Consider the following 16,502-nt stretch of genomic DNA (forward strand, 5'->3'; position numbering starts at 1 on the left):
GACTGTTGGGGATAGGAGTTGTAAATGCCTATCTATTGTACAAGGAGACACAAAAACAAAACTTGAAGAAACTGATGACACATGTACAGTTTAGATAAAGCTTGGTGATGGACCCCATTGCAAGCAAGCTAGTGCAATCAATGCACAGATGAGGCTCCTGCGCTCAACCCAGTTGTGGAGAGGCAGCAGCACCTGCTGAATGACTCAACAAAAAAACTGCATTTATCCAAAATAGACCGAAGGACACTGTGAGGGGTTTAGATTGTTAAAAACAGGCTACAGGAAGAAACCTTATACTCTTGCAAGACATGTACTGATAATCCAGCATCAAACCCAGAAGTTTGATCAGAGGTTTACCATACTTTGGAGTACTACTTATAGAACTAAACCAATTAGCAAAAACTGTCTTTTTACTGTTTTTCAACTTTTATATTTCTCGACTTTTATCATTATTTTTTCGTTCATGTACGGTTTTGTAAAACGTAATTTTAATAAATAAGGTTTATCAAAATAAAGTTGTTCATTGATTTCATACATGGTGGTACTTATAATCTAAAAAGAACCAAGATAAGTCATAAAAAAACCCACCAAAAAAGCATCAAGCCGTTTTTTATTCATTAAAGAAACTATTAAAACAAATAAAAAACTTGTTTTAGATCCTTTTAAAAAATATTTTTCAATTTAGTGCTAGGGAAAAATATCTATAAAAGAATTTGGCGTTCACAGGAATAATAATTGCTGAACTGTCAGCATTCCTAGCAGCTAAATGTTTACGTATAATGAAATAACACGAAGAATAACAAAAGTCATAGAACTCCATGTTAAACCCTGAATCTGTCAGAAAAATAGGGGTTTCCGTGGGTAAAGGTAACCACCATATTGTAAAATAGTGGACGAATTTAAAAATCTTAATTTTAATTTAATAATTTTTTACGTAATTTTAATTAGCATAAAAATAAGGTAACATTTCCCATGTAAAGTGTGCTGTAAAATTAGTAATTTCCGAGATCCCAATGGTGATCCTTGAGTTGACCACCCTGTACATGTAACTGGTAGACAGTGTCAGTTATGTACTTCAAACTCTCAGAAAACTTTCATTGGAGTACAGACAATGTAGGAGGATATTTAAAACATAAAGGATAAAAAACTTGTTATTTAATATTAAACACGTTTTCAGTAATAATTTATAAAGAAATATTTTATTCGCCTTGCTACTCTAAAGCAATAGAAAAAAGGATACGCTAGCAAATTGTGTGCTGTAAAAAAAGATGCGAGATGCGAGTGTGTGGATTTCCAGCAGCGTTCGTGGTACACATGCAGACTGTAGAGATACTGTGATTGTGACTACAATATGTACCTATGTTACATAGGGATTAAAGTAAATAAGCAATTAAAGCAGATGGTCAAATATTTAATTGTTCATCCAAATGAGTTAGCAAAGCACAAATTCAAGGCACAAAAGTCAAAACTATTACCTCCAACTTGGGACACAATAAGAGTTTTCAAGACACGAAACAATTTTTTCTTCATGAGTTATAGCTACTGATATGTTTAAGGTGTTTCTAACAGTGATTTAAACATTTATTAAGTTTTCATACAACAACTGAACATATAATTCTGCATACAAAAGTATCATATCAAAGCTTAAAAACAATCAACAACTGTTTATAAAAACAATAAATTGATTGAACTTCTTTGCAACTTATAGGCCTAATGCTATAAAAATAATAAATTTATATAACTTCTTTGTAACTTATAGGCCTAATGTTGACAATAAATTGTGGGTTGAAGATAGGTTCATGCAAATTTTCTTTATACATATGTTAACATGGAAGACTGATAATATACTTTGCCATAAAAAGATGACAAATTTACTCTGCTTTGGTATGGTTATAATTGTACACCTTATGAACAAACAAAATATAATTTAATACACTGAATGTAAGGTTTATTAACTTTTAACTTAAGTTCAGAACCAGTACCTTTTCTGCAATCAGCAATGTCATAATTCTTTTCTAAATAGCACCAACTTTGTATACAAATAAATGTAGCCAGCTGTATGATTATATCTGCATGTTATCAAGGTTTTTATCATTTTTACATTATTAAATAGTAGAACATCAAACATCCAAGATAATAACAAATATTACAATTCATTCATTGGTTAACAGAGACGCCTGCGTCTCCACAGATACACTCATAAGTTGAAGGTGTAAACGTTTATTTCGATACAAATTAGGTGAAAAAAGCTAAAATACATTTAATTCTAAAACTTATTACATCAACAGTAATTTTAGCATAATAATCAAGAAACGTCTAACATATCAGTATAATGGTAGTTTTAAAATATAAATGAATAGGGCAGATTGACATATAAAATAAATTTAATCATGCAAGTATAACATTAAACAAAATTCTAAATTTTACAAATGCAAGGAATCATTAATACCGTGATATTTAAATGTTACGTTACACTATTTACAGCCATCAAACAACACTTAAATCTACATTAGTACATATTAATTCTTTGAAAACTGTAAACATACATTTTTATTTGTACTATCATTATTGGTAAATTAATTTTACTGCAATCGAAAGTCAGCAATGCTACGTTTAATCACGGTACATTCCTTTTAAAACCTGAACGCTCTCTTATCTGTACCGTTGGAAGATTGTAAACTTTCAGTTCCAAAGAGTGCAATCATTTTCAGTACTTGCCACTCGAGGGAAGAAAATAACAACTAATTACTTAAATGCAAGTGAAGCTGCATTTCAGTATAAAAATTTACTACTATTACCACATAACACTTAACTACTTTACTCAGTAATTCCTTGTATACAATTAGTGATTATGTTTGCTTAAAAGTGTACCAAAATAGTTATTTGTACATACAAAAACGACAGGCACCTTATTAATGTTTGTGGGTGAACAGTAATGAATCTAAAATATTATTATGATTCTTAAAGGTATTAATTATCATAGAATTATATAAATACCTATAGATTAAAACCGTAACAAGTTTAAAATTTTCAAAGAAAAACAATACAATAAAATTACTTTAAAATAACATTACTATGTACAAAACAAGCTTATGATTAAATGTATTTATAAATAAATAAATAGTACCTCTCTGTAAAAGATGTATAAAAAATATTATAAAATAAGTACAGTAAAACAACAATAACATTGCAATTAATTACTCCAAAGTAAATCAACGTAGAAGGTCATCAATGTGGCTGCTCCGAATATATTTCTACATACAGCTACTGAACATCTAATTGAACATCGACTCATACAAAAAGATTTACGACATAAAGCTACAGTTGGTTTTAGCATGCATATGAATTAGCGATAACGATATAAATCCAACGTATAAAAGTAAAAATCATACATTATTAGTAAATATTGATTGAGGAATTGTGCGTCTGATGATCGATTATCATTACATGCACACTTTCTACATGACTAGTGTTTATAGACTTGTTAGTTATAGCTAATAAGAGGAGACATTTGGAACAAACTGAATTCACATAAATTAATTTGGATGAATTTTAAAATCACATAACAAGAACATATGAATTATGGCTGGTAGGAGAAGAATTATTTCCTAATGATGAAATCTTAGGGAGGATTACAAAATTTAGAGTGTCGTACACTTATATTGTTTAAATTTTTGGTTTATACTTGGGCTACAAGCTGTAGCATTTACTGAACGAGTCGAGGCATGTCTTCCGCCTCCTCTGGTGGAATCTCTTCAGGAGGTCTCGTCCACTTTATCAACGTCTCTGGGGATCGGTACAAGAACACAAGTTTGGCAAACAAATCTTCTTCCAAGTCCAATTCACCACTCTCCCGAACCAAGTATATATCCAGACACAACTGCAACAAGATTTTTCATTAGCAGGTGCATTTTTTAGATTTGAAAACAGAATGTCACAAATTTGTTTTAACACGTTCATAACAATATGTACTCTGTCAGGTACACACTATCTTTCACAACTGCCGACTAGGTACACACCGGGCTTTCGTAAAGCGTGTCGTGCGCCTGATGGGGTACAAGTTGCAATGGATTTCCTTATTGAGTTTTTATTGTTTGCCTGTTTTGGTGGTTTGCTAAATTTGAACCTGTGCTTAAATAAATACTTCAGACTATTGTGAAATGAAATGAAATGAAATGAAATATGCCTTTATTTAAGAGGCGGAGTTAGGGCTATTTAGCCCTCTCTACCACTCAACCTCACATAATATACAGATATATGTACAGTGATTGTGTACCCAGTCAGGCGCACAATTGCTTAATTTTTGAAGTAAATTAATGTTTTAGGTACCCCATGAAGTACACGGGTAAGCATTGATAAAACATAATTAAAAATAATTTTTTTTGTGCAAAATTACAAAGTCTACATACTTTCCTCATTATACTTGCGCCTTTTTGCTATTATTTTTGAAAAATTTGATGGCAAATAAAAAAGTATGGAAATAAGCCGTTGCCGTGAACATGTTAAATCATGACGGTGAGCAATCAAATTAAAATAAAACTCAGTACTATGTGATTTTATCACATAAAATGTACACATTGAATTATATTGAGCTTGATGGCTAACATCTGGTAGACAAGTCTGTCAATCAGCACTGTATACAGCGACAGAATAACTGAAATAATGAAAATTACTGAGACAACAGAATTAGGCCACAAAGTATCAGATCATGTTTGCTTTATACTACGAAACTTCAATGAAGGTACCAGAGCTCAATGGATTATTGCATATTTTGTACAATGATATGAAGTATTCTTCATGACACAGTCAAGAGCAGTGTTTCTATGATTTACAAATACTGAACAGAACATGGATTAATTAGCAGTTTCTGGGGTTAATTTGTACAGTGTCTAGGATAACTTTTCAATGGTTTGCATGTTAATATATAATTTTCACATTTTTGGAGTTTCACTATCTTGAGACCTTAAAGATATCTAAAGTTATGAACATAAAACTATTTAATCCTTTGAGAACCGTATCATAACATTTCTATAAACCAAAGATTTCTGGATTTTTTTGCATTGCATATAACAATTGTATAAAATATTTAATTATGCACTTTTGTATGTATTTAGGGAAATATGTGTATCTTGAGTTGTAATCTATATATTTTTAGCTTTTGGTAAAATTGTTTTTGGTTCTTATTGTAATTTTTTTAAATAACAATTTTTAAATGCATTATAACTTTTCTTACGCTACATAAATAAAGAGGTTTTTGATGTCGTACATTGGCTTATTTTCATTACATTATTTGTATGAGTAGTTAAATATATAGATAATTAGAAACAAAAATTCATTAAATTATTAAAAGACCATCGTACTGACAGGTTCAGTGGAATGGATGTGGCAAACAAACCCATGAAGGGCATATTAAAGACAACAGTGGCAGGTTGGTTACAGCCAGTAGCAAACATTTATAACCATTGTTCTGTTCCCCAAGAATATGTGCAATAAGGGTATATTCTATTCTATTTTAGTACGATATTATTGTACTTTTCCCTTGTATTGAGGCAATATATTTGTTTAGGGGGTTGAAAAAATTTCATGATATCTCGAGAACAAATTGACCCATAGAAATTTTGCATGAAGCTTCATTTCTGGGGAACATCAAGTTTGATGGCGGTCAATATCACTCCATTGGATTTAGCTGGATGTTAGCCAACATTTTTGCAATGGTCTGATGGATAACAAAAAAATCGCAGAACAAATAAATTTGTTAACAGAGTACTATCATATGATATTTTGACATTTGACATAGAAGCGCATGTTCACTTAAAAACTATCCACAGGATATCTCGAGAAAGATTTTATTTGTAGACTTTATATTTTGCACGAAAATCCATTTCAAAATAGACAAAAATGAGTGCTATGTGCAAGTTCATCCAAGGGTAAAGTCATGCTGAGCGTCGTTAAAGTCAAATCTCAACGACTGTTGTTGAGCATTAGGCATTTCTCTTTTGCTTGAAATTTTGCATGCAGCCTCATCGAAGTCTGTTATACGACATATACAAACCAACACCGTTGCATAGAGGTAAGATTGCAGCTCTCTAACCAAGAGGTCACGGGGAGGTCAATAAATATTTGCATAGAGGTAAGATTGCAGCTCTCTAACCAAGAGGTCACGGGGAGATCAATAAATATTTGTAAGTTTGAACCGTTTTCCCTTAAAAATGTTTATTATCCTCAATTAAAATTACATCAGAGTAAAAAGAATGCCTTAAAAAAAAAAAAAACAACCATGCATGATTTTGTTACAATGAATTCACTTGTATTACTGATACGTTAATGCTTAAAAATGAAACATTGCATACCGTATTGTATATTACATACACAGAAAGTCTAACAGAATGTGTGACTTGTTTCGTTGACAGAAACGAGTTAATTGAATGTATAAAATTGATAAAGAACAGAAGAGAATGGTACAATACAAGATGAATAGTACAGAGAACAAAGTACTCAGACTAAAGTTTGGATATAAACCACTGTGAGCTAAAAGACTACCATTTTAAACAATGCTTCACGTGACAACTGGGATAAATAATGGATACTAGGTAGTTTCACCAGATTTCCTCTATTTTAGTAAAGACTATAAAGAACTGAAATTAACTTGTTACAGAAATATAGTATGGAAAGTAAATTGGAGGATATATTACTTTGTAAACAAACGTTGGGAAAATTATAAAGAACCCAATGATTATATGTTATCCACACTTACATACACATGGTATAGTAATTGGGATATATATATAGAAACATATCAGGACAATTATTACCATTCAACAAAACACTAACTTAGGTTCTTCTGTTCTTTTGTAAAAAAACTATAAATCATGGAATAAAAGAAATTTAAAAAAAGATTGATGACTTACCTGAAGTACTCTATCTACATTAGGCATATCATCGAACATGATCTTGAAAGATATACCAGTGAAGAACCCTCTAATGAACGAATGAAGAACGATTACAAATGTTGTGTACAGTCCAATGATCCTGGAAAACAAAAGTTTTACTGAGACATTTTTAATTAAAGAAAGAAAGGATTTGAAAAACAACAGTTCATGCACTTAGTTACATTATTATTATAAATGTGCTAACAACTAAATAAATTATTTTTTTTTACTATAAAAAAATTAAAGCAATTCACTAGATTTAAAGCAATTAACTGTTGAGAAATATTCAATGGAAGTATCAAAGAAGAGTATACTACAATACATCAAGTTACAAGAATATTTTGGAGAAATTACTCAGTATTTATTTTTAACTGTTCTTTTGTAATATTGATGAATTCAACTGTAGTTTATCATGGAGAAAAACTTTTCATGATAAACTACTTAACTACTACTTAACTACACTTAACTAAGTGTATTTTCAGACTAACACAAAATGCTTGTGGTTATGAGTGATAATTTTCATCATACGAGGGTCAGTCAAATATAAACAGGACTTTTATTACTATACCCCACGTCCAGGTTGTAGCAGGTAGCCATGTTGCAGTAGTGGTAGGGGGCAGCCTGGGGGAGGGGGAAAGCTGCAACAATGCGTTCTCAGTGCTGTTTTGTTTGTCATTGTAGCCATGTCTGAACAAGAGGTTGTACCTGCAGTTGCGCAACGAATTATTATTAAGTTCTTGACAAACGAAGGTGTTAAACCAAGTGAAATTTTTGTTAGACTGACAACTCAGTTTGGGGATAAGACTTTATCACGTTCTCAAGTGTACGATTGGGTTAAAAAATTCAAAGGCGGGCGTGAAACAGTTGAAAATGAAAGTCACAATAGGCGTCCAAGGACCAGTTTGACTAATGAGAACATTTGTGCTGTTCGTGAACTTCTTGAAAATGATCGACGCTTAACGATAGATGAAATTGCCAGTGAAGTGGAAATTAGTCATGGTAGTGTGCATTCCATCGTCACAGAGCTTCTGGGTTTTCGGAAAATTTGTGCAAGATGGGTCCCTCGGCTTCTGACTCTCGATCAAAAACAAACCCGGAGAGACATTTGCCAAAGGCTTTTGAATCGGCTTGAGAGAGAGGGGAATGGTTTTTTAAATCGCATAATAACCTGTGATGAAACGTGGGTCCATCACTACACTCCTGAATCCAAAATGGTGTCAATGGAGTGGCGAAGGAAAGACGAAACTCGCCCTGTGAAAGCCAAAACACGGTTGTCTGCTGGGAAAGTTCTTGCCACCATCTTTTTTGACTGCAAAGGCATTTTGCTTATTGACTTTTTACACGAACGTCGTACTGTGAACGCTGCTTATTACTGTCAACTTCTTGAGCAAGCAAAAGCAGCCTTTCGGAACAAAAGGCGTAATCAGCCAATCAGAGATGTCATTTTGCTTCATGACAATGCTAGGCCTCACACAGCTGCCTTGACCCAAGAGAAATTACGCCAAATTCATTGGGAAACATTGGAACATCCTTCCTACAGCCCAGATTTGTCTCCATGTGACTTTCACCTCTTTGGTCCTCTCAAAGAAGCACTTGGTGGAAACCGTTTTGAAAGTGATGAGGAAGTACAGGAATTTGTGTGCAATTGGTTCAAGACACAACCTCAAATCTTTTATGAAGAAGGGATCCATAAGCTATCCTCACGCTGGGAAAAGTGTGTGAGAGTTGAGGGAGACTATGTAGAAAAGCAGTAACATGTAATCATTGTATTGTTTAGCTTTAGTAAACGTATAAGTTAAAAGTCTTGTTTATATTTGACTGACCCTCGTAAATCAGGAGTTTACCTTCTGTTATTTGTATAACACTAAAAATTTACCAGCTGATTCGTTTTGATGCAACAGTTTGCTACTGCCCTTGCTTTGTGCATTTCCACTTGTTTTATTGACAGATTACAGTAGTCATTTATTGATAAGTTTTGTATTTTCTGTTTCTTATGCTCATTTAGAATGTTTAAAAATTTTTTAATTAAATATTAATATATTTAAATTACAAATACAGTTTCCAATTATGAGAGTTTTTGTTTATTAGGTTTTGAAATTGCAAGTATTTATAAGAGATTTACATTTTAAATGCTTTGGCCTAGGAATGACTTGTACTAATGACTCTCAAAGGCGTACTCAACTTGGATTAGCTTTATGGCACGCATTAAGGCTCACACCATGCATTGTCCAGCTAATTGTTCCTACACAAATAGGGTAAGTTTAATGGTAAGTGTTTTAAAAGTGTTTTAAAAGTGCTTAGACATGAAACACACTTTAGTATTATGGCTCTCATCACAGAAACAACATTTCTTTTGAAATGGGTTTGTTTGAATTGGATTCACACATAATAATACATTAAAAAAAATAATATTTATTATTTATTTCTTCATGGAAAACCCTTTTGATGAATTAAAGACATTCTGTTTTAATGAATGGTCATCAATCATAATTATAGTTTAGTGATATTATGGAAGTTGAGTTATTTTAGATAAAAATTTTATGGTTAGAGGTTGTGGCATTTTTTTTTAATAGTGTTCAAAGTGTTCTCTCATTTTATTTAAAAAGAAGAATTTTCCATAATTCTCCATTCAATATATAAGGCTTTAAACCTAAGTAATAAGTAATAAATATTAATAGGATGGTGTTGTATTATTTTCACCAAATATCTGAATGTTCTTCACCAAATTCTGGTTAATTTTGCAGGAGCTTGCTAAACTATTCAGTTATAAATACTCCAATTTCATATTACAGAAAAAAATGTATGTCTATTTTTATGTACATTAAATTTGGAAAAAATGAACTATCTGATATGGTATGATTAATAAAGAAAGTCCACAAGTTTTTATTTATATTTATAATGTAACACTTTTTATTATGGATTAATTTTATAATACGCATTCTTCAAATGAAATGATACATTACAATGAGTCATCAATAAAATTTATTTATGAACTGTTGATTAATGCCAACGGTTATTTATTATTTTAATAACAATGTTATTTCCAATTTTATTTCAATCATTGTTCAAACAATTAACATTAAATATAATTATAAAGCATAGGAAATCATTTTACTTATTTATAAGAAATATATAAGACAAGCCTAAATTTGAATATGTTAATAGTTAAATTGTACTCTAATTGCAATGTTACAAGTGGGATACCAACATGCATTTTTCAAAAACATTATTACTATTCAGTCTTGGAATTTACAATTAAATTTATACACACACAGCATATACGCAAATGTAAACAAAAGCAAAGCTGTGAGCGATTGTCAATTAATTAAAGATTAATAGTTGTAATATATTTCTTTTTTAAGAAATCAATACAGTGTCCATATATTGTATTGCACGTGTTTTGAAAGCTATGCCACATACATCAGAAAGCAACACTGTGGATAGTTCCAAAAAGTGGTGTGTAATGGAAATGATTTTTAGTAATATTTGACAAAATCTCTAAAAAAGCGTACGAATAGACCATATTTAGGGCTGGTAGGTACTCAGCTATAACAGTGAGAGACTTCAGCAATACTAAAACAGTGCCAAATGCACAGCATTTCCTTGTTCATATCAAAAGAAAAGTGTCGGATTCTTGGTAATATAACATTTGTGTGGTTGGTAACTACCGTACACATTTTTATGTTATTGTTACGTTATTTTTATGCTCAGCATATTGCTGAGCATTCGTTTGATTCTACTGTAAAGCACACTAAACTGTGTTAAGCAACAATGATCAACATGTTAACAAAAAATGATATTTTCGAAGACGCTTGTGGTCTGTCTGGTGTTAACACATAATACCTACTACAATAATTGTCTTTTTGTTGTCATCATGACCATTATGAAAGTAGACATTTTTATGAATGACTACCGAGACATTTAGGACATTAAGGCTAATTATTGTTGATTGTCCATGCTTAGTTATACATAGGATACTGTTACTTCATCTCGACCAGTCAGGTTTTCACTTGAATTAACATTTAATTTAATACATTATTATCTAATATTCTATTGAAGCTTTGATGACATGTCAATGCATTTTAATGATGTTATGATGACTAATAAAGATTCTTGAATTAGGTTTTAAAGTGGTTCCATAGTTTTCACAATTACTAGGAATTATAACTGATAACTTTCATATACCTAACAACGTTTTGGATTATTTAAACTTTTATGGAAAAATTATTTAATCTTTTTGGGAGCCCGATCTTAGTTTTATGTCTGCATTTGGCCCAGATTTAAACATCTTTACACATTCTACAATTTCAGTAATATTTATAAAACTTAAACTGAAACTATTTTAATAGATTGCATACATACAAAAATAATGTACAACTAAGCTATACTAAATTTTATAAAATGCCAAATTTTATAAAAAAGTAATGTAAATACTTAATTCAATTTTTTTATACATGTCGAAATATACAATAGAAAACAGCATAAGCCACAACAACACTCAAAAAGCAAAGCTGCAGTTTAGGCAGATACATGATAATACAGAAGAACAAGTATAAATTTTAGAAGCATACAATCTTGTATAAATACAGCTCTCAATAGAAATTTGAAGCAAATCAAACACAGCAACTGTACAATATAAACATAGAGTTACCTGGGAGGGTAGAGTTAGTCGCAGAGGGAGGAGGGTAGGGCTTCTGACAACATATTTACAGACAACATTCAACTAAGGGTAACATCTCTTCACCTATAAGGTAAGCAGGTGGGGTAAGCCAAAGGATTATCAGGAATGTCATAGAAATTTAACAATTATCCCCAAAAACAATTGAAAATATTCAAATGTAAACATTGAAATAAACAACCATAATAAATATACGAGCAAGTTAACCAATAATATTGTACAACTATCTCTCCCACAGATTTTATATAATTTTGGACTAATTTTCATGCAATATACTCGAATTTAAAGTTTTTTTTTTTAAGTGAAGGAAACAGGGTTTTCTTCCGGACATTTGCCATCGTACAGTGATACAATACAATCAATAATCAATACAATCAGTATTGTATCATTGAACAAATGTCCGAAAAATCCTGTTTCCTTCACAATCCTTTCATTGTCAAAAACAAACTTCAAACAAAAAATGTTTGAAGTGTTCATACTATACTTAAACAATTTCAAATGAATTTTGTTTTTATATTTTTACCATATGTTCTTAAATTTTACATTGTATAACATTTTATATAGTGAATATTTATGTTTTGAGATGAAAAACAATACAGTGTAATGTAAATTACGCATTTTTACTTTAAAAAACAAAATGCATAGTCTAAATAATTGAAACCAAATGCTTGTAAGTTTTTATTTATTCATATTACACAATTACAAGGATAATAGCCGGATAACCCATAGAATCTATACAGAACAATATATTGTAAATCTTAATATATACATGTGTTTTCCCAATAACCAGACAACTTTCTTCAAGATCATGCAATGTACACATATACAACTACTCAGAGAATAAATTCAATATACAATCACCAGGTACTGCCCAAAAACCTAAAGATGGAAAAGTAATGAAATCCGTAACAACCCACAAAGTGTTACAACATTTATAAGCAAACGTTCCTAATTGAAAATGTATTTTGAATTAACATTGAAGAAAATAAATAAAGGTAAAAAAATAATAGAATGAAACAAATCTTGTTTTTTTTTTAATTATGTAATAAACGAATAAGATTTGTGCAAAATATAATTATTATCATTGGTTAACCCACTGTGGAGGAAAGGCACATACAATGTGTCCTATTTTCTGTCTGCATCAATAATCATTGTATTTCTTGAAATTTTTCCTGGAATGCGTTTGGATCCTCTCAGCTAGGTGTGATGACTTGTTTTACATTATTTTTATTTGTAAATAGCGGTTTATTGTATGTTTGGTTCACTCCAGAGCTTCAAATAAATAAGGTTCCCTATTTATAAGTTCAGATTCATTTATGTAAGAAATATATAAACAATGTATAAAATAAATTTTAGAGTAGCGATTAGTACAATAAAGAATTGACAAGAATAAACTGTGTACGCGTAGCAGACTCTGCTACCACCGCACCATCTGTCACTGCAAATAATTATGGTCGTCGCGTGTCAAGTGCTCAGGTTTATTACTGCTTCAATAGCTTAAGCTCCAATATCATTTATCTGTACAAAGCAAAATCTTGCGGAGACTAAGAAAACTGACAAATTTCTGTGTTAAAATGTTTAATTTTTGGTTACGTTTTTCATAAAGTACAGTAAATCGTACTGTACGTTATAAACAATAATATAATAAATAAGACTCATATTATGGCGTTAAAAAAAGACATATCAATAAAAAAATGTTACAATGGAAAAATATTCGTTTTTCAAATTGTGTATTATTTTACTATCACATAAAAACTCTTTAATTTTAATCACAAACATGCATTAATAACCCATTGCGGACCACTGATGAAATATATCGTCATGTAGTATCTGGACCTAGCGACATGAGTTCAGGTCGCAAAAGTAGTTTACTTCTACTCTTACCTTTAAACAGTTCCATTAATTACTTAATGAAGAGTTGGTTTGTAAATAATTGACTTCTTCTTTAATGAATAAAAAACTAATACTAAATTTCCAGCTGGACATAATAAAATACTCAGTTGCACAGTAATGAAATACAGTTTTCAGACATTCAAAAATTTCTAGTTATTCACATTGATTATGACTTCAACTTTAAAGTTTATGCTCAATATTTATCAACAAAAACAAAATTTATTACTGTTCTGCTGCTGATGCTCGACTTAATTTGCACCCACTGGGACACATGCGGTCAAACAAATCGATCCACAATGGGTTAAAACCCTTATCATCAAGCATATTTCATCAAAATAGTTTTAATTATATTACAACCTGTTTAAAGTGATAAAAAAAATCCAAAAGAGATTAAGTGTTATGGACTTACCCTTTCCCACTGATGATATTCAGACCCTCAGGGAAAGACTTGTCGTTGAACGTGTAAATGATGAGATTGTCGCAGATGGCGTAGGGCAGATTTTTGAGAACGTTCTCGTACGTTGTATCATTGCAGTCTTCACGCAACTGCCACCAGTAGACATTGGTCAGGTTGTCATACCGCAGCCACATAGAAATGTTACGGAACGGCGTGATGTTCTCTCGGTTGGCATCTTCGGTTTCCAACAAAAGTGTTAATACAAATCAAAACTACTTTTATCACATTTAAAATAACAGATATGCTAAGTATAGTTGTAGAACTTAGTGTAGCTAAGTGTAGTAGATATGCCTTGTGATTTTAAAAACCTCTGGATACTGAGTCACTTGCTACATACAATGAGCATGTTATAACTCGTTGGCACATGACACTGGCTGGGCGAGAGACCAATGAACTAATCAACTCTTAACTTATAGTTTTACTAACCTGAAATGTGGTATAAACCGACCTTCTGCTGTTGGTATAGCTATTGTACAAGAAGTTTATGATTGTTTAATATTTATTTACTAAAAAAAGTTATAAATATATATGTTTGAACAGTACTGATTTCATGAGAAAATAGTTTTGAACATTTCTGGAATGAAGTATAATAAGATTTCAAACATTTACCGTCATTATGTGTTACAAAAATAAAACACTTATGTTTCAAGGGTTGAAATTTATCCTCTTCCTAAGAGTGTCAAAAATATCTTAATACATCAGGTTAAATGAGCATAACAATACTTAAAATTGAACTTGCCACACAATATCTATCATCTTCTGTGCCTGTGACATGTTGGGTAGTGCTCTTGGTTCTGTGTAGTAACATCGCTTGCGTTCATTCTCACCAGTCTGAACTATTCTGTTGTACCAGTCAGGTATATGCTTGATTCTTTTTTGACTACAACATTTTGTTTCAAATTTAGTTTAGTGTGTGCCAAGTTCATCGCCAAACTTTTTAATTTTAAGGTTTTAGTGTATATTTAACGTTATGTGTATGGGTTTTAGTGTATATTTAACGTTATGTGTATGGGTTTTAGTGTATATTTAACGTTATGTGTATGAGTTTTAGTGTATATTTAACGTTATGTGTATGGGTTTTTCAACACCTGAGAAAGAAGGTATATTACAATCTTCAAACGTACTGTTCTATTTTTTTACATAAAACTGAAAAATGTTTGAAATACTATTATCCTTTCAAACCATCAATTATCAATATAAAACTACAAACAAATAATTCCTGAAATAATAAAACTAGCTTTACACATCACTGGACTGTTTCTATTGCCTTAGTCTTCTTATACACTCGAGCTGTTGTTTCCAGTCTGCTATTGATTGCTAAAACTTTTAGTTTATGGTTCGCTGTTTAATGGACTGTATCTAATTTGCTAACAAGTTTACCTTTGTAAAGCATATTTAAAAAATGTATAAATATATTGTTTTTAACCACTTTAGGCAACTATAAAAAAATAAAGTTTTAATTTTGTATTATTTGCAACTATAAAAAAACACAAAAACTATTGAATGTCATAAAAAAACTAGAGTACAATTTTTAAAACTGCAAGTTTTTACCAAAGTAGCCCTTGGTAGTTTTCATATGTACCATAATAAAATCGAAAACATTTTTATACATCCAATATTTGGTAGATAATTAAGGGTTCAATCATTAAACTGAAAATGATCATCGTAGTACATTTAATTATTACTGTAATGTAAAGAAAAAACGTTTAGTTACTAAATTAATTACAGCTTTAAACTAATGAATGAACAAAAATCTAAAAATGAAATTTGGAGTATGATCAAAAAACAACTTAATACATTTTGTAATGCAAATAACTCTAGATAAGCACATACGTCTTTGTTATGATTTGCAATAAAGTTGTTTAAGAGCACCAATGTTTTTGTAACAGGATTATTATTTTGAAAACTAGTGTTCAATTAGCCTTTTCTTTTTCTAGCCATGTAAAACTACTCAATGTAATATAAAAAAAGGAAAATAAAATTATTTTAAAATTAACATGAATGACATATTATCAATTGCAAAAACTACTTTCATTTGTGTAAACTTACCAGGTGAGATATTCTTACGGCCTAGAAGAAAATTATTGAATTAAAATTCAAAGAAAATAATCTTAAATAAATTGTAAATTAGTTTTACAAAATCTAGCACTCAATGTGGTACAGTTGGTAATAAATTGAAAATTGACTAACATTGGAAAAATTTAAATAAAATTTGGGAAAATCACCATTGATAAACCATTAAACAAACACTGAACCAAAATTTCTAAAATATCTTTCTCAAAGTCCAATGTGCATGGTTACAAAGGAAACAGCCAAATTTGTGGAAAAAAATAATTTACATTGTTTCACCCAGGATAATGTCCTCACTCAAAATAAAATGAAACGAGAAATTACTCTGGAGGAATTTAACAAGATTTGTAAAATAATAAAAACTGTACATGAATTTTTTATGCTCTGTCCATGTTTCTGGAGCCAAATTTAGTTTACAGCTTATAGTTTTATTCTACAAATGGACAAACTAAACTAAAAAATCAATAATCAGGTG

General features: G+C 30.8%; 1 protein-coding gene across 1 annotated transcript in view; it reads right to left on the bottom strand.

Moving 5' to 3' along the window:
* Window positions 1–1,390: 1,390 nt before the first annotated feature.
* LOC124365534 (piezo-type mechanosensitive ion channel component) overlaps window positions 1,391–16,502 on the bottom strand; it is a 192,913-nt gene continuing 177,801 nt past the window's right edge. Inside the window, exons 49-51 of the mRNA XM_046821521.1 lie at window positions 13,910–14,132; window positions 6,909–7,029; window positions 1,391–3,880 (exon numbers count right to left, since the gene is read on the bottom strand). Coding sequence (XP_046677477.1) covers window positions 3,707–3,880; window positions 6,909–7,029; window positions 13,910–14,132 — 518 coding nt within the window. The 3' untranslated portion in view covers window positions 1,391–3,706. The remainder of the gene's footprint in view (window positions 3,881–6,908; window positions 7,030–13,909; window positions 14,133–16,502) is intronic.

This window comes from Homalodisca vitripennis, chromosome 6 (assembly GCF_021130785.1).
Source record: "Homalodisca vitripennis isolate AUS2020 chromosome 6, UT_GWSS_2.1, whole genome shotgun sequence".
Lineage (NCBI taxonomy): Eukaryota > Metazoa > Arthropoda > Insecta > Hemiptera > Cicadellidae > Homalodisca > Homalodisca vitripennis.